Source organism: Dunckerocampus dactyliophorus, chromosome 8 (assembly GCF_027744805.1).
Source record: "Dunckerocampus dactyliophorus isolate RoL2022-P2 chromosome 8, RoL_Ddac_1.1, whole genome shotgun sequence".
Taxonomy (NCBI): Eukaryota; Metazoa; Chordata; class Actinopteri; order Syngnathiformes; family Syngnathidae; genus Dunckerocampus; species Dunckerocampus dactyliophorus.
In genome coordinates, this window is record NC_072826.1 from 22,392,942 (window position 1) to 22,413,416 (window position 20,475).

The 20,475-nt window shown below is 40.5% G+C and overlaps 3 protein-coding genes across 3 annotated transcripts; 1 reads left to right on the forward strand and 2 right to left on the reverse strand.

Annotated features, from left to right (window-relative positions):
• Window positions 1-1,648: 1,648 nt before the first annotated feature.
• tp53rk (TP53 regulating kinase) lies at window positions 1,649-3,510 on the reverse strand. Its single transcript, XM_054784326.1, has 3 exons — window positions 3,506-3,510; window positions 2,606-2,892; window positions 1,649-2,403 (listed from the first exon to the last, which is right to left on the reverse strand). The coding sequence occupies exons 1-3, from the start codon at window positions 3,508-3,510 to the stop codon at window positions 1,913-1,915; spliced, it is 783 nt and encodes a 260-aa protein (XP_054640301.1). The 3' UTR covers window positions 1,649-1,912.
• Window positions 3,511-3,966: 456 nt separating this feature from the next.
• Window positions 3,967-16,107, forward strand: ap5b1 (adaptor related protein complex 5 subunit beta 1). The gene is made up of 3 exons (XM_054783365.1): window positions 3,967-4,265; window positions 6,534-7,316; window positions 9,244-16,107. The coding sequence occupies exons 1-3, from the start codon at window positions 4,128-4,130 to the stop codon at window positions 11,119-11,121; spliced, it is 2,799 nt and encodes a 932-aa protein (XP_054639340.1). The 5' UTR covers window positions 3,967-4,127; the 3' UTR covers window positions 11,122-16,107.
• On the reverse strand, window positions 12,003-18,360 carry c8h1orf50 (chromosome 8 C1orf50 homolog). Its single transcript, XM_054783371.1, has 5 exons — window positions 18,004-18,360; window positions 17,582-17,697; window positions 17,408-17,494; window positions 14,983-15,114; window positions 12,003-12,524 (listed from the first exon to the last, which is right to left on the reverse strand). Exons 1-5 carry the CDS (start codon window positions 18,050-18,052, stop codon window positions 12,318-12,320), a joined length of 591 nt encoding a protein of 196 aa, XP_054639346.1. The 5' UTR covers window positions 18,053-18,360; the 3' UTR covers window positions 12,003-12,317.
• Between the last annotated feature and the right edge of the window lie 2,115 nt (window positions 18,361-20,475).

Here is a 20,475-nt window from a genome sequence, read left to right on the forward strand (position 1 = left end):
TTTTTGTTCTGTTTTGGAGAGTTTTTTGTTATTTTTTGAGCAATGGTCTTAAACTTTAATCAGTTATATTATATATTTATATATATATTATATTATATATTATAACAGCCTATTTCAGTTTAATTGTTTTCAATAAATTACTTTTTCAAAGTGCTTTTTGTCTCACTCCCCCTTCTTGTTTTTGCATATTGTAGCTCTACTTAAAACCTTATTAAGATCCAAATGTGCAAAATGCAAATTCTAGCAATTTTTCAATTGGTTGTAAGATTTGGACCAGGAGTGTATAGTACATATATTGGGGTATAATGAATTAATGTACAGTAATCCCTCACCACTTTGCGTTTCAAATTTTGCGGCTTCACTCTATCATGGTTTTCAAAAACAAATTAAATTAATAACTCATGCTCTTTTGTGGTTGAATACGGCCAACTATGTCAAAAATATGCATATTTAAGCAAATGTTATGTAGTTTTTGCTTAATGAAGCATTTTAAAGCATAAAATGGCTAAATTAAGTAAAATACAAATATAAGGCATTCAGAAGACTCATTGAAAGACGTGATGATATGCAGTATTCTACACTGGTCACTTGGTGTCAGTAATATTACTGTAATGTTGGATGAGACACACAAGCACCAGACTTGATCACCGGAACAACAGGCTTTTATTGCAGGTTTAAATTATCTCACAATTGGCACAGTAATCCCTGACACGAGTTACTGTTGTGGCCATAACCCACATCAAACTGAAACTCAACTCTGAACCCTCGACACCATTTCCTGTACACCCCCCACGAGAACACATTTACAGAAACACGCGAGATTGAGTCTTATCTCTTAAATGTCTTATTTTATTGTGTCTACTATATTGGGCAATAAGGGTGTAAATGTGACGATGGGGTGTTATTTCCTGTCTAGACGGCTCTAATGATGTTAAAAAGCGTATTTAAAATGTCGTAAACAGGTTTGTCAATGCTCTAACTACAAAAATATTTATTTATAAATAAGGAATCCTACTTCGCAGAAATTCAATTGTCACGGCCGTGTCTGAAGCCACTTAACTGCGATAAACGGGGGATTACTGTATTCGTATTCCGACTCAAATCTCCGTACCAATTCCCACTTGGTACACATTTCAAGTGAGAGACAGGAAGAGGACATTGAGTGTTGCAACGCACTTCCAACCACATTTACGTATGTGTAGTGTGACTAAAAGTGGACTTAATTTTGTACTATAATTTTATTTGACAATTGTATTCAGGGGAGAATTACCAGCCAGCAGATTGCAGTTTTTATGTTTTTAAACCCAAAAAGCAGCTTTATGATTTTTATTTTGTTCCCTTATTGTACCCAAAATCAACCGCGGCCTTAATACCCAACCTTGATGATGGCGTACCATTACACCCCTACTATAAAGATATAGAAAATGATCTGTAAGCCATAATCTTCCAACTTGGAATAAATAAATATTCCATTGTGTCAAAAATCTATTGTATATAATATAGGCTTTCACTTTATGAAATGAGTGACAAATATTCAGCTCTTTTAATGACTTCCTAATGTTTGAAGATGTATCTTGTATGTGTCCTGCGGCCCTGTAGATGGCACTCTATGGTTAAGAAACAACAGGTTCAAACAACAACAAATTATCTTTCATTTGTTTTTTTATTGTCCACAAAAAAGACAGGTCTCGAAAAAAATTCAAAGGTAGACATCAAAAACTGAAGTGATCATCATGCAAGTTTGTAATAGACTTATTTGAATATATTGTGTCTAATATGATGATGTCTTCTAATTTGTCTCCATATTCACATAATTATATTTGCATTAAAAAAATGGTTGTCTTTTGTATTATATTTTATATAATGGGTAAAAATGTACTTTGTGCTCTTATTCCAAGAAATAAAATGCTTTTCATCCCACCATGGAGCGCTTTCTCCCTCTTAATCGAACCTCATCCAGCTTTTTAAGGACTGCTGCGGACTTTTTGGACGATGCTGCGTAGGTCTTCAGCACCTTCTGGAACAGTTCTTCTGTGTTGGGATGCGTACTGAGGAAGGCCTTTTCCAGCACATACAAATCCACACCTTTATCTTCTGGCAGAGCGGAGATGGAACTGAGACCAAAGTCAATGAGGACCAGGTCAGACTCTCTGTGTCCTGCTGGACCCCTCAGCAGCATGTTGGACGTGGTTAAGTCGCCGTGGATGACGTCCTCGTCGTGCATTTTGGCCAACGTCTGGCCCATCTTCTCCGCCAGGCCGTCCAGTGCCACATCAGGAACGGAGGAACCAGACCGCTGAGTGGATGCAATGTGGTCACGCACAGTGGATGAATCTTGTATTTCCTCCAGGAAAATGCAGTGAGATGTATAGTCCACAAAGTAGACCACGGGAGCAGAGATGCCTAAGAGCGACAGGAAGGACAAATATGTCAGACCTCTATGGCTGCAAGGATGCTGGTGAAAATACACCCCGACATTCTATTCCATACACACATAAATGCTACACCCTTTTTCTCCACTTAAGGAAGTTGAAACACACTTAACACTGCCCTAACTGGGGGAAAATGTGTACATAGGTCGAAGTACTGTAATTTTAGCACTCGCCTGCTCGCCGACATCTTAGAATGGAACGAACTTCTTGAACCGTCCGTCGATGTGTGAGTTTTTCCTCCAAGAGCGGAAGTCTGTAACGTTTTTGGAATCTTTCTTTTACAATCGTCGGTCTTCCCAGAAACAAAGTCTTGTATATTCTGGCTTCAGCGCCTTGCTTTAGTAACTCCGCTTTGCTAAGCAACTCCATTAGTGCAATGCTGCTGTAGCTGGCCGTATTTACTTCCGGGTCACACCCCGTGCACCGGAAATTTGAACGCCGTCGACCATAGACCACTGAACTGCGATAGACTGATGACTATATATGGAAGTCAATAGTTGCTACTAGCTACTTCCCAGGCAGTGTTTTTTTTTAGATGAAATGGTCTAAAACAACACATAAAACGTTTCATTAACAAAAAATGCATTTTGTGTTCAGTTATGTTGTCATTGATAATATTTAAGTGTAGCAAACAAAAAAATAAGAAATCAGGAGGGGGCAAACACTTTTTCACACCACTGTATGAACAGGATGGTATTTTTATGGTAACTTTAATAGAGACTCAATTTAAAAAATGAAACAAAAATTACATTTGTAAAGAACACATCTTTATTATAATCCCCAAATAAGATGATAATTACTTTATGTGCGCAAAGCTTTTAATTTGAAATGTACTTAATTATTTATTTGTTGATTGATTGTTGAATTGAAGTTATTTCATATGTATTTTTATTTACACATGTTTCAAACAAGAACACTTCAGACGAGCACCGATTTGGACATGAATGAATCACACATTGATGCTATTATACTGTATATCTGACATATATACTATTACTACCGTATATTTGACAGAGGGTACTTTGATTTAAAAAAACGAAACAAAACAGCGAAGACTTGGATGAAAAAAATACTCCATATAAGGTACTAGGATGAAAACAAATATTCCGCAGTGAATACTTGGATGAAAAATTATTCTAAAAGGGTATTCTTATTTTAAAAAAAAATACTTGGATTAAAAGAAAAATATTCCACATAGGGTCCTTGGATGGATGGATGGATAAATAAATAAATAAATAAATAAATAAATAAATAAATAAATGTGTGTGTGTGTGTGTGTGTGTGTGTGTGTGTGTTACACAGAGCGCACTAGGATGATAAAATACTCCAGATGGATGAAGACATACTCCACAAAGTATTCCAAAGAGAGTATTTGGATGAAAAAAATATTACATAGAGGGTACTTGGATAAAAATATTTCATATAGGGTGCTAGGATGAAAAAATATTCCATAAAGAGTACTTGGATGAAAAAAGGTTGGCAACAGCTGATGAGTGCAAGCCTGTGCAGTAACCAGTATTGACCACAAGGTGGCGATTATTCACAGTTGAAGAAGAAAGGGAAGAGGAAGAAGCTCTAGTAAACAAGAGGCCAACAACGAACTTATTCGATTTTTTTTTGTTAATTTTTATTTACATGTGACGCACTTTGCATTGGATTATTGTGCTGGAAATACTGTGTGTATATTCGAGGCTTATGGCGGAAAAGTGGACGGACAGAATTAGTGCTTTCTTTCGTAGTCCTTGTAGATTTATTTCATCCACATCGGCGGACACATTCCTGTCTGAATTACTTAGTGAACTCCGAGATGACAAAGTCACCTACACTACCAAGGTACGTCCTATCTAGTCATTCATTTCCTCTAAATATTATATATAGAGGAAATATTAGCAATTAGGGAGTTTAACATGCTCTTAGAAACATGACAAGCACTCCAAGTGTGATGCAGTACTTTTATGCACCCAAAAAACAACACTGTTGTGTGTATAGTGTTATATAGATCTACATAGTAATCGTTATTTATATATATTAATGTGGGCCAGTCAGCGTACAATACTAAAGGCCTGTCGTTTTCACGGCGAAAGTCGTTTCAGCCGTAAATTGTACTAGTCAGAGTAGTTTTAATGCAACCGACTTTTACCTTAATGTGAGTATTTTTGTAAAGAGTCACTTTTACTCCGTTACATTCCGCTCACTACTTAGCAAGATTGATCTGTTTTTGGTCTGTCAGAGAGACTTCCGCATCGGGCGCTGTCACATGACTCAGTTTCACCAATCTAACTTAATCACTTGGGACGTTTCGCCAATCAAACGGAGCCTGGCAGTGACATGACCACACACGAAGGCGAATTGGATTTACTACGTTCCTGGAGTAAATGTAGCGTGTTACTACCCACCCTGACTATTACTGCTAGTGTTACTATCACTATAACTTTCCCTATTACTGTCACTGTTTCTATTACTATTTCTATTACTGTTACTATTATTAGTGTGACCATTACTATTTCTATTAGGGGTTCAACGGTACGGCATCTTTACAGTTAAGTATGTACCTTAGTACAGTAAGGGAACAAAATGCAAAGCATGAAACTGCTTAGCTTTTGTGTGAAATGATTTTTGAAATGAAGAATCAAAACGCAATTGCAATGGCAGGTAGAAATAAATTCCCCAAAAAACCCAAAACAAATATTGATAGAGCATTAAAAAAAATGGAAGGATGTCGGTGACCAATTAGACGTGTACATTAAAGATGCTGAAAGCAATCCAATGTAGGTGAGTATATTGTACTATAAGCCATGTAAGCTGTGTGTTTATAGGTGACAAAGGAAATTAGTGTAATATGGAATAATACTGTATGTCTCATTAATAACAAGTTTTACTTTTAGAATAAACCAAGGGCTGAAGTGTTTCTTTTTAGAAACGTGAAAGTGAAACAGAAAGAGTAACAGGGTGATTTTATTATTATTATTATTATTTTAGCAAATTTCCTAATTTCCTGAAGTGCAGTGATACTACTGTAGTTGCAGCGTGCAGCAGAGTTGTCATTGCTACTGAACAACGGCAGCACGCTGCTTTCATCTTATACACTCATCTTTGTCCCTTTACGTATTTCAAGGGAGGTGATGTGTTGAATTGATGAATGGTTATATTGAAGAAACATGTTCATGTTATGGTGTATGGTTGTGGTTTATTCAAACATATTTAACAGTGTTACAGTGAACAACATCACATGTTTACAGTTGCAGTCGTGTAACTTTTTGACTTAGCATTTGACGTGTCTGTTACATACGGTAATCCCTCGTTTATGGTGGTTAACTGGTTCCACATCCGAACGTGATAAGTGAATTACCGCCAAGTAGGATTCCTTATTTACAAATTGAATGTTGTTGTAGTTCGAGCACAGAAAAACCAGTGTATGACCTTCTAAATACGGTTTTGACATTATTGGAGCCCTCAAGACATGAATGAACAGTCACCACAGTCACCTTCACACTGCTATTACACAGTATAGTAGAAATAATAACAGAAGGTAAGACATAAAAACTGGTGCTTGTGTGTGTTACTATAAATGTGTTCCCTAGTGGGACCTGAAAGAGAGGCGGTCAGGAAGTGACGTTGAGTTTTAGCTTGACGTGGGTTACAGCCGCAACCGTAGCTAGCTTGTCTTAGAGATGATTGTGCCTGTTGTGAGATCATTCAAACCTGCAATAAAAGCCTGTTGTTCCGGCGATCAAGTCTGGTGCTTGTGTGTCTCACCCAACATTACAGTAGCATTACTGACACCTAGTGACCAGTGTAGAATACTACATATCACATTGTCTTTGAATGAGTCTGCTGAATGCCTTATATTTGCATTTTATTTCATTTAGCCGTTTTTATGCTTGAAAGTGCTTTATTTAAAAAAAAAAAAGTACAATTTCCTTCAACATTCAACCACGAAACAGCGATGATTTATTAATGAATATATTCTTGAAAAACTGTGATAGAAAGAAGCCGCGAAATTTGAAGTGCGAAGTGGCGAGAGACGATTGTAATGATCTTTGATTGCACACTCGGAGATGAAACAATGTGATGAGTAATGATCTTTGTCATTCATTTCAGGTCCTCCTGCTGTCACCACTATGCGAGCATCCGTCCCTCCTTTGTTCCTCCCAGTCTGTTGGTGAGGAGACGCTGGTGGAGCTCTTGTCCATCTTTGTCCACTGTCCACCTAAATGTCTTCAATTTCGCAATCACCTCCTCGTCGCCCTCACATCTGTCTTCATCTGTACCTCCTGTGTGAGCAAAGAAGTCCACCTGTGTGAGGACTTCCTGGATCTGCTCCTCCAGCTGGTGCAGGATACATCAGACCTCCATTGTGACCTTCTCTTAGGAGCTACAGCGTGCGAATGCCTGCGAGAGCTGGAGGCCTGCTGCCCCGGTCTACTGTCTCAGCGCCTTGAGCTGATAGGTGGTCTTTGGAGCAAAGAAAGTTCCAGACTTCACCAGGCTTATGCAGGACTCCATACGCTGGTGTTGAGGAATTGTGTTTACCAGCTGGCCCGAGATCCTGCATCGGGTGATGATCATCTCCACACACTGTTAGGGTTAAATGCATTTGCCAGCAGGGACGCAGACCAGGAGGTAGTTGAAATAAAGAAAGACTCGTCCATCTTCTCCTCACTTATAAGGACTCACATGGACACAGTGGCCATTCTTCAGACGGGGCGGGACTGCAAGGATTTGCGATGGGTCTTGTCTTCCAACCTGGAGAATTGTTTTCTTCTCACTCCGCTGTATCAAGCAACGGTTCTCCACAGACTGATGGAGGTGGTTGCCATGGTTCCTGCCGTCCCACCGTCCATATTCAGGTCTCAGCTGCTGCGGCTGCTCGGCACCAGTGAGGTTTGTATCCTTTACCCATCTTATTCTTTTCGTCTTCGTCATTCAGCTGCTCATTCCCAACAAGTTGAAGGCCGTGTTCACACCAACGGGTATGTTCAAAAAGTCACATTTGTCCATCCTCGTGATTGGAGCTTTCAAAAAAATATCTGTCCAAAACACATTCAGCAAATGTCATGCAGATTTTGGCCAATCAGAAGCCTGAAAAAGCATCAAGCTGACTTGGCGGTGTTATAACGCATCTGTTCATCGATGTAGTGATCTTTTACGTGTACAATGACGTGTATATGTCTTTAAAATCAGCACACACCTACATGGAGCCCAGGAAACATCATGAATGTTATTTTAATCACCTGTGTGTGTTGTAAGGCGCACGCATGCATGTCTAGCGCTCCACACTACAAAATGAAACCCACACCTAAAAATCAATAACTTTGTGTTCTGTTGTTAAATGTGGTTTAAAAACGTGAAATCATGTCGTGGATTTCTTACGACACAAGCATACGGCTCCGTTTTACCCGTCCTTTCATTTCTAGTATTCTCCCTTGAAAAGATGTACTGTTATGAAAATGGTTGAGAGGTGAGATTGTGTATTTTTGCCTGTTAAGGTGATTTTCAAAATCTACTTTATTGATAAATTGGATGTTTAGTGCAGGGGTGCCCACACTATTTCAGCCTGCAAAGTACTTTTAAAATGACCAAGTCCCAAAGATCTACCTCCTACTATAAACATAGAGAATATACCACTGTTGGGTTTTTTTTTGCGTGTTTGTCACACTTAAATGTTTGTGATGATCAAACAAATTTAAATATTAGTCAATGACAACACAACTGAACACATGCATTTTTTATTATTTTACAAGACTTTTTATTATTAAGGGAGAAAAAAAATCCAAACCTACATGGGTCTGTGTGGAAAAACCGCCGCATTTCAGAAAAAGAACATCATACCAACAGTAAAATATGGTGGTGGTAGTGTGATGGTCTCGGGCTTTTTTTGCTGCTTCAGGACGTGGAAGACTTGCTGTGATAAATGGAACCATTCTGTTGTCTACCAAAAAATCCTGAAGGAGAATGTCCGGCCATCTGTTGGTGACCTCAACCTGAAACCAACTTGGGTTCTGCAGCAGGACAATGATCCAAAACACACCAGCAAGTCCACCTCTGAATGGCTGAAGAAAAACAAAATGAAGACTTTGGAGTGGCCTAGTCAAAGTCCTGACTTGAATCCTATTGAGATGCTGTGGCACATGACCTTAAAAAGGCGCTTCATGCTGGAAAACCCTCCAGTGTGGCTGAATTGCAACAATTCTGCAAAGATGAGTGGGCCAAAATTCCTCCACAGCGCTGTAAGAGACTCATTGCAAGTTATTGCAAACGCTTGATTGCAGTTGTCGCTGCTAAGGGTGGCCCAACCAGTTATTAGGTTTAGGGGGCAATCACTTTTTCACACAGGACCATGTAGGTTTGGATTTTTTCTCTCCCTTAATAAAACTTTCATTTAAAACCTGCATTTTGTGTTCAGTTGTGTTGTCACCGACTAATATTTAAATTTGTTTGATGATCTGAAACATTTAAGTGTAACAAACACAAAGGGCAACCACTGTATAGACAGTCATGGAAAAAATTCTTAGCTATTCTAGGAAGTGAGGATGAGGGTGGGCTGTGCAGGGACACATTTGATTGGTTAGAAAGTTGACATGCGCGCTTGAGCGCTGCTCATAGATAAATTCGATTGGCCAAACTGTGCAGGAAGTTGCGGGGTTTGAACAAAGTTGCAAGATTGTGCATAATTAATGAAGATTGGTTGGTTGAATTTGCGTGATCTCACGATCTGAAAGTCCTGGGGGGTCTGCATAGCAGAACTGCATACAGTTAATACTGGGGTGCAATGGTTGTCAGTACTGATGGTGAAACCTACTGTGTTCAGGTGTGCCTTCTTCATAGTACTCTGCTGATGAAGTGTGTGTACACGGACAGCCTGTTCAGCACCGACGATGAAGCTTTCCTGCTGAGACGATTGGTTGTTCTCTCCCAGCACCCGCTGCTTAGGAAACCACAGAAGCTTTTCTTCATGGACTATATCCTGCATTTTCCTGAGAACCGGCCAATCGGCTGTGGAGATGGCACAGAAAACGTCCCTGTGCTGCTGACGCCCCACCTAGGCAGTACTCTGGCACCCACGGTCCTCAATGATGAGGCTTCCATGCTGGCACGCTTCAACCTGCTGGCGCTGATCTACCAGGAGGAGGCTGAGAAAGATGGAGGGGAGGAAAGCAAGGGGATGCTCTACCTCTACCAACACCTCAGTTCGCTATTCCACGTCGTAGAGAAAGGATGCAGTCGGGAGATCGTCGTCACATTTTTCCGAGCTGTTTTCCTTTTTTTGCTCTACTTTTGTCCCGTGGAGAAATACTCTCATCGCATCGCAGATCAACTCTGCAAGCTTTATCGGCGTCGAGCCCACTTGGTCCCGCACATCCTCAACTTGGCCGACCAGGCTGCCGATGTGTTCCCTGAGTGTCGTTGGGTTGCAAGGCTGTGCGCGGCCCTGCGGGGAACCGTCATTGAGGCTCAAGCCTCAGGTTTCACCTTACAAGACCTCACCTGGCACCTAAAGGTGCTGGCTCGCGTGGCGGAGGAAGACCAGATCCCTCAGCGAAGCACCCTCAACCTACTTTCCAACATGATCATGGCACCTTCTTCAACGCTGAGCACGAGTAGCGACTGGCGTCTGGGAAATGCGGTGCTGGGAGTTTGCCGGCGCTTGATGACACATTCCAGCCTCGGCTCACTCTTCATCCCTCTGGCCAACATCCTGCAACATGTGGCATGTTGCTACGGTGACGCAGACATTGAAGACCATGCCCGACTATACTACACCCTCCTGACGACACTCTGCAAAGACAAGATGTCTGCTATTGTAGCACAGGATGTGAGGGAGCGAGGACAGCAGATCAAGCAGCGCTCGCTTTCCTGCATCATGGCGGACAGCGAGAGACTGACAGTTCACCAGACAGATCAAGCAGTCTTTAGGCTGGTTGAGGTGCAAAACCAAACCCACCTAGAAGGTGAGCCGACTTCAAAGGAGACCGAGAACTGTTCAGGACTTGAAGCCTACAGAGATCAATTCAAAGACCCTTGCTTTGGCTCTCAGTTGGTTTTGTACTATCAACTCAGTCATGCTCCATTTCCCAACCTGCCCTGCTTCGATGAGGTCTTCAGCATCTGCTTGCATTTCAGCTTCAGGGACGAGCACTACAAAGAACTCAGTGACTTCAATGTCCCTTGTCTGTTAAGGGGGAGACCACCTCCTGTGGTGAAACTGAGCCTGAAGCCCAGGTTGCCCATCCCCACCTCCCTCTGTGCCAGCGCCGTATTCAACACCTCCAACGGCCTGACTTGGTCCACGTCGCTGCCAGACATCCACATAGTTCTTCAGCAGATGCTTGTGCCTCTGCCCGTCCCCACTGCTTGGACGAGCGAAGACAAAGTGAGAGTGTTTGAGAGCCTTTGGAATGAAATCAGTGCGGAGGAACATGCAGATGATGCTAGCAGCCTGTTTTGTTGCCAGATGCAATCAAGGGAAGTGGAAGCCTTGGTGGAAAAACATTTCCTTCCGTTCGTTATATCACGCCAACCTGATCGGGCCCAAGTCAACGTGCTCTTTTTCATTCCCCCGCAATTCCACGTCCTGCTGAAGTTGATTTCAGAAGAGGATGCGGTCCAATTCAATATCGCGACAGATAACTGGCGCCTGCTGCCTCACATCAGATCTTTTCTGTGCACTTTCACCTCCAATCTATGATCTTTCAATCAGCAGCATCAAAGTCAGCAAAATAAAGTTTCGTATAACTTGAAGTGCGTGGTTTTATACGACGTATTGCACAGTTTCAGTCGGGTTTGGTCGTGAAGCGCTTTGGGTGTCAAGAAAGGCGCCATATCAATCCAGCCAATTATTATTATTAATTATAGTTCTTTTTAAATGCGTACGTCTGGCTCGGTAAAGATCTTACCCACACAATTATGAAAACCTGGCATTGTGAAAACACATTTGTAGGAACTGAAAGAGCATCGAGGCCAATCAGAAGCCAGAAAGGTGCTTCTTTCTGATGCTTTAGTACGTTTGTGCTTAAAATATTAGAGCTGTTCTTGGTAACCTTTTGAAAACATACATACTATCGGTCAAAAAATGTGTCATAAAGAGCAAAAAAACTAAAGTGGCATTTAGCGCAACGTAGCTTCGATATCAGCCTAAATTTGACTTGTATCGGATCACATCGCTACTCACGTGTCACAAGCTCAACGCAATTGTTATTGTGGCCACTAGGTGTCGTAAAAAACCAACCACCACTCCTCTTCAATTTCATAACAGCACGTTATGTTAAATGGTACTTTTGATATGCAAGTCACAGGGCCAGCCAAACTATGAACAAAAAGTGTGACTTATATTCTGGAAATAAGGGTACGTGAGATATACACTGCTGTTGAGCCTTTTTGATCAATACAACTGTTTCCTACACGTAGAATGTATCTTCAAATCACATACTGCTAATGTACTTACATTGAAAATATATACAGTTTAGAAAGTAAGTATATTTACAAGTTTACCCCAAATCTGAAAGTCTAAAATTAATTTGTGTTCGATCGTGTAAAAGTTGAGAATTCCTCACTCAAGACGACATGCAATACGGTAAAATAATGTTCTTTTTATTTGAAACTGTGAAGCACAAGTCACGTTTGACTGCCAGAGAGCAGGACAGCTGGTGGCCATACAGTACGTATTAATATTGCTCTTTCTTGGCAATGCTTTTTACATGTCAATTAATAACCATTAATTAATAACATGGGGGCCATTTCAGTTCAAATTCAAGAACATCCCAAACTTAGCTGCGACAAAGTGCAAAATGTTGTTATTATTATGAATCATCATCTGTGTGTAATATTCTTGTTACTGAATAATTGCACTTTATTAAAAGTAACGACTAAGTTCCTGAGCCGCTTTTATTCAGCGGGAGCAGCGTCTTGATCGGTGAGACCTCTGAAATTGAGTTCAAGGTGAGACGGTAATGCAGTCTGATGGCTGACAAGCTTGTCCATGATGGCGATCTCGGAGTCCCTCTTCTGCACGTCCTCCTCTGGAGTCCAGGACATGTCGTGTTGAAGTTTGAATGCACCAACAAACTGGTGAGGACAACTTGGACCCCATTCCTGAAAGTATGGAAAAATCAAAATACGATAGAATGTGTTGTGTTTTAATATAACACAGCATGAACTGATTGGATTGAAAAAGCAGAGCAAATAATGCCCGTCTTTCTTCATGTTTGAGCAACATTTCCTATGACATTTAAAACAAAACAAAAAAAATGACAGCATTTGCATTAATAACAATTTCAACTGACTTTAAAAAGCAGAATTAAATCCTGATGTTTTTCATTTTTGACTTGCTTGTGGCTGTGCTCCGACAACGTATGCATGTGGGCACCCCTGTCAAAGAAAAGTCACGCGGCCCGCAGCACATTCTAAAAGTATAATTTAACCAGAAAACTACAAGTAAAACACAGCAGCAAAAATGGAAAAATCTGCAGTCATTTTACAAGAATAAAGTCAAAATATCAAGAGAAAGAAGTCGTAATTTTACGAGAATAATAATAATAATAATGTTATGACTAAAAACGGCATTGTAGAAGCACTGTTGTTTCCCTGAGCAGCTCCTTCAGCACCAGACTGTTACACCCACGGTGTAAGAAGGAGAGGTTCCGCAGGTCCTTCATACCGACCGCTGTCAGGCTCTACAACACCTGCACCACCTGAACCATGTTGTAGTCACTATGCTTTCTTTACACTGTTCTCTTTACTTGTCTTGCTGCTGTAACAAGTAAATTTCTCCGCTGTGGGATAAATAAAGTACATACAATACAATACAATAAAGTTGAACTATTAAAGAAAAACGTTTTTTAAGTCATATGAGAAACAAAACAAGAAATAAAGTTGTAATTTTTAGAAAATTAGGTTGCGAAAAGTCATAATGTTACAAGAATAAAATCAAAATATGGCAATAAAGTCATAATTACGAGAAGAAAGTTTACAAGAAGTTAAATAAAAAAAAATAAAAGAAAAAAACAGCTGTAATTTTACAATAAAGTCAAAATATTAATAGAAAAAAAATCTATTCTATTGAGAATTGTTTAAAACTAGAATAAATTCATAATACAGGGAAAATAATGTCATTTTAGGAGCATAGAGCTGAAATATTAAAGAACAAAAATGTTTTTTTAAAAGTCAGAATATGAGAAACAAAAAAATAAGTTGTAATTTTTGGAAAATTATGCTGGGGGAAAATTATAATATGGGAATAATATGGACAACTCCTGCACGACTGAGACCCTACACAGACGCATGGGAATAAAATCTAAATATTATGGCAAAGTCATAATATTACGAGAAGACAATTTATGCTGATTATTTCAGCAGAAAGCTGAATTATTTAGAACTTTTATTTTTTACCAAATCAATATGAAGCAAACACAAACAGTTAGTGGTTTGGTCTGCAACATATCAGAAAAGAGGCACATATGTGGATCATTGTTTTCCAAAGTCAAAGCTGGTGTGATGTGTGTGAATGTTGCCTAAAACCCAAAGATAACAGGTCTGTTTTCATGGATGACTCGGGAAACTAAAACATCCACATTTTAGAGGCAGAAATCAGAGTATATTTACATTTCTAAAAAAAAACAAAAAAAACTAATTATAGTTGTCAATTAATTGGATAATTGACTACTCATCAATTCATTTTTGCAGGACTAGTTAAAAATGACCAGAGTACTGATAAAAATGTGACATTGCCTCTGAATTGTACTTTCATCACTTTAGAAAAACTAATGAAAGCGTCCTCGTACGATGAATATTTCCTACATAAGCTGTAGTCTGTGTTTTGTACAACTGTGGATGTCGGCATATTTTTCAACAAACTTCTCCATCTGTGAGGCTTTTCTCCAGACTACATGGTTTCAATCAGCTCCTTCCACTGATGATCCTTCTCAGATCTCCATCCTGTTCAGCCATTGTTTCGCCATTAGCCATTCTTAGCTGTGTTTCCACAATGGATGGATGGGTGGGTGGTTGGGTGTATACCCAAACACCCACCCATCCAGGTGGGCCTTCTCAGGGCCTCCTCCCGGCTGGGCATACCCAGAACACCTCACCAGGGAGGCATCCTGATCAGATGCCTGATCCACCTCACTGGCTCCTCTCAATGTTAAGGAGCAGCGGTTCTATTCTGAGCTGCTCCTGGATTTCCGAGCTCCACACCCCTATCTTTTAGGGCGGGCCACCCTACGGAGGAAACTCATTTCAGCTGCTTGTATGTGCAATCTCGTTCTTCCACGCTCATGACCATAGGTGAGGGTGGGCCAGTAAAATGAAAAGCTTTGTCTTCTGGCTCAGTTCTCTCTTCACCACGAAGGACCGGTACATTATTGTATGATTTTCATGACGTCGTTTTCATTACATTTTTGTCAGTTTCTTGACAGAGACCGTTGGGGGTTTTTCTACCTTCACGGAAGGGTAGCAACATGGGTGTCATTGGACAGCCATTGGAGTGCATCCAGTATGAAGGAAATCAGACAGTAAAGTCTTGTGGTTTACAAGAAAGAAGTTAAATGCTAACCTTAGGAGAAATGATGGAAAAGTACTTTTGTCCAGATGGTCGCTGGTAGAGGTAGTACATGTTTCCTGGTTTCTTCACTATGTTACAGGCAGCATGGTGAAGGTCAGCATCTCTTTTTGCTTCTTCTAACACCTACACATATAGAAAAAGATATAAACATTAGCGTATCCCACAGACACGTAATCTATTTGTGGTGTTGGTGTGTTGCGTCTAATTTGCATAGTCAGTCAAGATGCATTAGCAAAAAGTGAGGAAAAAACATGAAAAGCAAAAGTAATGTTTAGAACTACAAATGAACTTCCTTCTGTTGCTTCTTTTTGTTGTGTTTGTTAAACGTCACAAATAAAAAGGCCGCTGCTCGTTGAGATTCCTCGCTTAATATGCAAACTTTTATATACAAAAAGGGGCTTTGTGCTCGAGATGCAGCTCAACAAAACCTAAATTCCCCAAACAGAACTAAAGGGTATGTTACAATAATGTACATACATGCTATCATATATTTGCACCATCTTCTTTTCAGCCAGTATACTGTTGCTGAACTGTTATAATGCTGTGCTGTATGCGTGAGCTTGAACAGGACGACTCAAGGACGTTGGAGAAGAAAAACAAGAACATCTGACCACAGTTCAGACACAAAGACCTTCTGTCTGAACCTCCTGTTCCATCAACGATTTGCTTAACTTATCATGCTTTGTTATGTCTTTTATTGTGTCGTCTTAACCGTAGCACATTGCAGCTGTAGCCCCCCACCCTTTAGAGCTGCAATGCCTCGTAACTAGGAAACTCCCTAAGGAAATAAAAGAGACGGAGAGTGTCTTCAGAGCGGCAGAAGGTTGTATGCTGAGTACATTTCTTCCGTTCTCCTCGCAAGTAAAAAGGCCATATTTGTTGTCTTCTTTCTCCTGTCTCATTGTTTCATGAATGTTTTATGTTGCATGAACCTGACAGGGTACTGCAACGGTAGTTACCAGCTAACGTTGTCAAGTCCGGTTCTCGGCTTTGTGCGCGTTCACATAAAAGGGGGCGTTTGGCACCATATTACTCTACTTCCAAGATGAGCAAGTCGTTATTGTGGAGCGTTGTGAAGAGTTCTAAAAGATTATCATCGCCAAAAAGCAACACTGTCGCCGCCAATAGAGCGAGGGAGGACAACAACTGTCTTTTCATTTTTGAATGATGTCTATATTGTTTTCATATTTTACTCATCTCGATAATGGAATTTGTGTGTGTGTTTTATTGAAAGCGAGGCCGATTGTGCACAGGCTATTTTTCTTTTACTGTGTCGGGATGAACACGCAAATCTACCGTCTCTTCTTTAACAGCCAGTGACTGACATTGCCCAACACGTAAAACGCTGGTCCGTTCATTTCTGACCATATCAAAGTAATATCATTAATGATACTCATTAGCTGTGACAAATAAGTACTAGGTCGACTGATCAGTGTGCTCACGAGACATGCTGTACCTCGTGGTGGCCACTGGATGGCAGTGTTGACGTTTTTGTGACAACTTTTTTTTTCTTTTTAAAATTTTTTTATTGTAGTTGATTGATGCCTGAGAGTGCTTATTCCTCCAGCCAACATTGTAATATAACACAAGGACTGATGTGACATATACATCTGCTAACATTGGCGCAGTTCATATTTTATATTGCATTTTATCCCCGACGCTCGGCTCAAAAAGCGAGCACATCTCGCGTATTCCCTCGACTGTAAATCTATCTCACTTATAGATGGATAATTTCATCAGGGAATGCCGGCGGATCAGCACAATCTTTTAAAAAAAAGCCGCTCCCGTTGTGGTGCTGCTCGAGTTATTCTTGCTCTCATGTCCACCCGGTTCTCAATAAATGGTGACGCCATCTCCGAATGAGTTAAACAGTGAAACAGCTGCGCTTTCATAGCCCATTTTAAGCTGAAGTCTGGACATAACCTGGTCGGCACCAGGTTGTGGGTTTAGCCTAAGTTACCACGGCGATATCACTTTAAAAGAGAGTTACCTTCGCAGAACAAGCAAGCTTAGTCGCTATTCTCTGTGATGTGTTTATGAGCGACAACGAGAAGCTAGCACCAAATCTATTTGTGGCAGTCCAAATTAACTTTGGCGGGCAGTCACTAATCAATTTGGACGACCAATTTGACAAATCCAGTTAAGAGCTTTTGACATGAGGAGCATGTATCGCTCTTCTGAACGTGAAGGGCCCCTGTCCCATTTAAAAACGCTCACAGGGGGCTCCGTCTTGTTTGTGACATAAAAAACAAACAACAATTTGTAGTCCTCAACTTATTTGTTTAGCTTGTTATGTTTTGGACTCACTTTTTGCTAATGCATCATGGCCAGTTGCGCAAATTAGGTGGTTATATGATTACATCATTTATTTATCCTGCCCAATATGAAAGTCAGGTCCTGCTGCTGCTGCACTCACCTTTCTAGCTTGCTCTTGTAGATATCTGATGTGGTCGGCAATGACGGACAGTTTGTTGCAGGCGTTGGCTTTAATAAAGTCATCTCCCTGAAAAAAGACGGTATTTTTAGTACTGTACATTCACAGCAACAACGTACAGTGTAGGTAATATACTGTATGATCATGGGTGAAAACCTTTTGTACTTGTGCTGCCAGAGCCACCAGATCCATCGCATCCCCCACTCTTGTGGTCTGGTAAGCGTTGACAAGTTCCAGTCCACCAGGAGAACTGCTGCTCTCAACCAGAACCACTACAACACCACACTCATTACCACCTTTACATACGCACTACATAGAAAATACTTTCCACACTTGCACACATATTTTTTCAGACACAACACTGTTAATCAAGGCACACTGAAATATAATATATTAGGTCATAAATATGTTACTAAATGATCAAGTATCTACTCAGAATATCCACCATGTACTTCAATAAGTCAGTCCTGCCAGTACTACACTTTCCACATAAGCTTATTCCGTCGAGCTATTGTGATATTTTAGTATTTGCAAGTAGCTCAGTATCAGCAAGTTTTGTTTGTTGTTGTTTTTTTTACCTTTGGTGCTTTTGTCAGGTTGACTTGGTAGGCTGACGGTTTTCTCCATTTTTATGTTCTCTCCACGATTCGCTGGAATTATCTGTTAACACTTAACTTAAAACCTTCAATATGCTGTAAATATGCCTAAGTAAATATGTACAGGTATATGTAAGTGACCTCTCAGGAGAACATGGCGTTCTTGTCCACACGACACACGTCAGCGCTTTCGGCGGCGTTAAGTAAGTGGTATGTAGTATGTAGTATGTAGTAAGTAGTAGTAGTAGTAGTAGTAATACTACAAGTCAAAGTCCACGGCTGGACCCTCCTCGCTCTCCGAGGCACCGATTGTGACCCGGAAAACGTTCTCAGGCCGTAAACAAATGCATCTGTGGCGTCACATCCGCAACAGTGGTAGTTGCCGACAGACGCCGCATCGAGTGGGTTTGTCCACTGCTGCGATACGTCAACGTCGCCGCCATATTGGATGTGTCAAGGCTTCGCTGTAAATGAATACAAGTAAATGTACTGAGTTAATTCCTCTCGTTTATACAGTACCTTCACACACGCACTATTATACTTGGAAAACAGGCACCAAAAACAATCAAAACCACATTGTACAAAAACAATCACATTGTTTTTGGTGCCTGTTTCCAAAGTATATTAGTGCGTGTGTGAATGTATAAACGAGAGGAAATACTGTAAATAGAATACATTTTTTGTAGAATGTTATATGTGAATACTTTATCATTCACACAATAATTAGGTACTAATGTGTGTTATGAGCATCATGCAATACAATATCGCTTTTTTTGTTCTATGTCAATGGTTTATCCTTTTTACTGAATTAATAAACACCAGTGATGCCCATGCAAGTGCGTAATTTGCACAGGGGATACGGGGGTCATGACCCCGGCAAAAATCAGATCCAGCCAATATAACCCCTCGAATATAACCACATCATTCCTATTTAATAAAAATATACATTATCTTGCATTCTATATTTATATCATTTGCCAGCAAAACAGTAGCATGTTTAGTCATCCGGTAATGTAAATGTTGGTATGGACCGAAGGATGATGTCCACACCAACATATGCAAATAAAAAAATGTCATTAAAAGATTAAATTGTAACTTTAGTGGCTACTTTTTTTTATGCACCCTGTATTACGGTGGCCGAGAAGTGCAAAACATGTTAACAAAAAGCAAACCAAATTACAATCACACCAGCCGGAAAGGGAATGTACTCCTGTTATACCCTCATTAAAATATTTGATGGACTCCTGTAGTACATCTGTTCCTTCTGTCTGGTATTTGCATGCACGCCATAGATGCATGCATGCGATAAAACAACACATTTCAGAGTGGCCTTTTATTGTGGGCAGTCTAAGGCACACCAGTGCACTAATCCTGGTGTCTCATCAGCATCTTGATATGGCACACCTGTGAGGTGGGATGGATTGTCTCCGCAAAGGAGAAGTGCTCACTATCACAGATTTTGACAGATTTGTGAACAATATTTGGGAAGATCTTGGAACGGATTAGGCTATTTACATGTATTTTACGCTTCGTATAACATAAAATCCCTATAACATAAAGGTTCTCGGAACGGATTATTTACGTTGTAGGGGCGTCTCCTGTATTACAAAATACTATCTATGACCAAAGACATCAATTCCAAAGGAAGAACATTCAAAAACTGGCACACACTGGCATACACTGTTGTGCATGACGTCTCCAATTTTACGAGTCTTCAACTCAGCAAGCGTCAGAGGATTAAGTCCTTCCATGTGTTTTACGTTTTGCAGCTTTTTGATAAAAACTAATTTGAAAAGCCACCCACACGACAGCCTCTCAGGGATTACGTCACAGCAGAGTGCTTGAATGCCGCTCAATTTAATGGCCCAGGCCGTCAATTTAAAAACCAGGAACTTTTCATCACTTTCTAGGACAGGATGTGAAAACAAGATGTCCTGGGAAAACATGACATTTGGTCACCCTATTCTATACACCAGAGGCCTCCACAGCCACGCCCCCTAATGCCTAATGATATGAGCAATTGTTCGATCCATGAATACTCTGGTTTCACACTTGTAGTCCATTCCAGTCTTGTGCAGGTCTACTATCCTGTCTGTGAGATCCCTCTTTGGTGGTTATGGTTTAATGGATTCCGAACATGCATACAGATTACATTGACTGCTTCGTGTTACAATTCACAATTCCACATGTCCGAAAAGGAGCAGGAAGAAGGAGGTGGTGATGTAAAGGATGATGAAAGCAGTGTGAGGCAAGGCAAGTGGAGAATGAACAAAGTGATTTATTGAAAGAGATGTGACACGACGTGATATTCATTCATAAGCAGCGGTGATTCCACGTCTATTGGTTTGCATCCAAAGAAAGAAGAAATCCTTGTCATGATGTCAAGGTGATGAAACGTGAGCCCTGAATGATTCCATAGCACGCACGCACACGACGAGCAAAATCAATCTGAAA

Excerpts from the sequence above, each read along its gene's own strand:
- tp53rk (XM_054784326.1), bottom strand. Across the intron at positions 2,404-2,605 it reads TCTAAGATGTCGGCGAGCAG|GCATCTCTGCTCCCGTGGTC; the intron begins GCGAGTGCTAAA and ends TGTCGCTCTTAG.
- ap5b1 (XM_054783365.1), top strand. The coding sequence starts at position 4,128 with ATGGCGGAAAAGTGGACGGACAGAATTAGTGCTTTCTTTCGTAGTCCT. Across the intron at positions 4,266-6,533 it reads AAGTCACCTACACTACCAAG|GTCCTCCTGCTGTCACCACT; the intron begins GTACGTCCTATC and ends CATTCATTTCAG. Across the intron at positions 7,317-9,243 it reads GGCTGCTCGGCACCAGTGAG|GTGTGCCTTCTTCATAGTAC; the intron begins GTTTGTATCCTT and ends TACTGTGTTCAG.
- c8h1orf50 (XM_054783371.1), bottom strand. The coding sequence starts at position 18,052 with ATGGAGAAAACCGTCAGCCTACCAAGTCAACCTGACAAAAGCACCAAA. Across the intron at positions 17,698-18,003 it reads ACCTGACAAAAGCACCAAAG|TGGTTCTGGTTGAGAGCAGC; the intron begins GTAAAAAAAACA and ends GTGGTGTTGTAG. Across the intron at positions 12,525-14,982 it reads TTTCCATCATTTCTCCTAAG|GAATGGGGTCCAAGTTGTCC; the intron begins GTTAGCATTTAA and ends CCATACTTTCAG.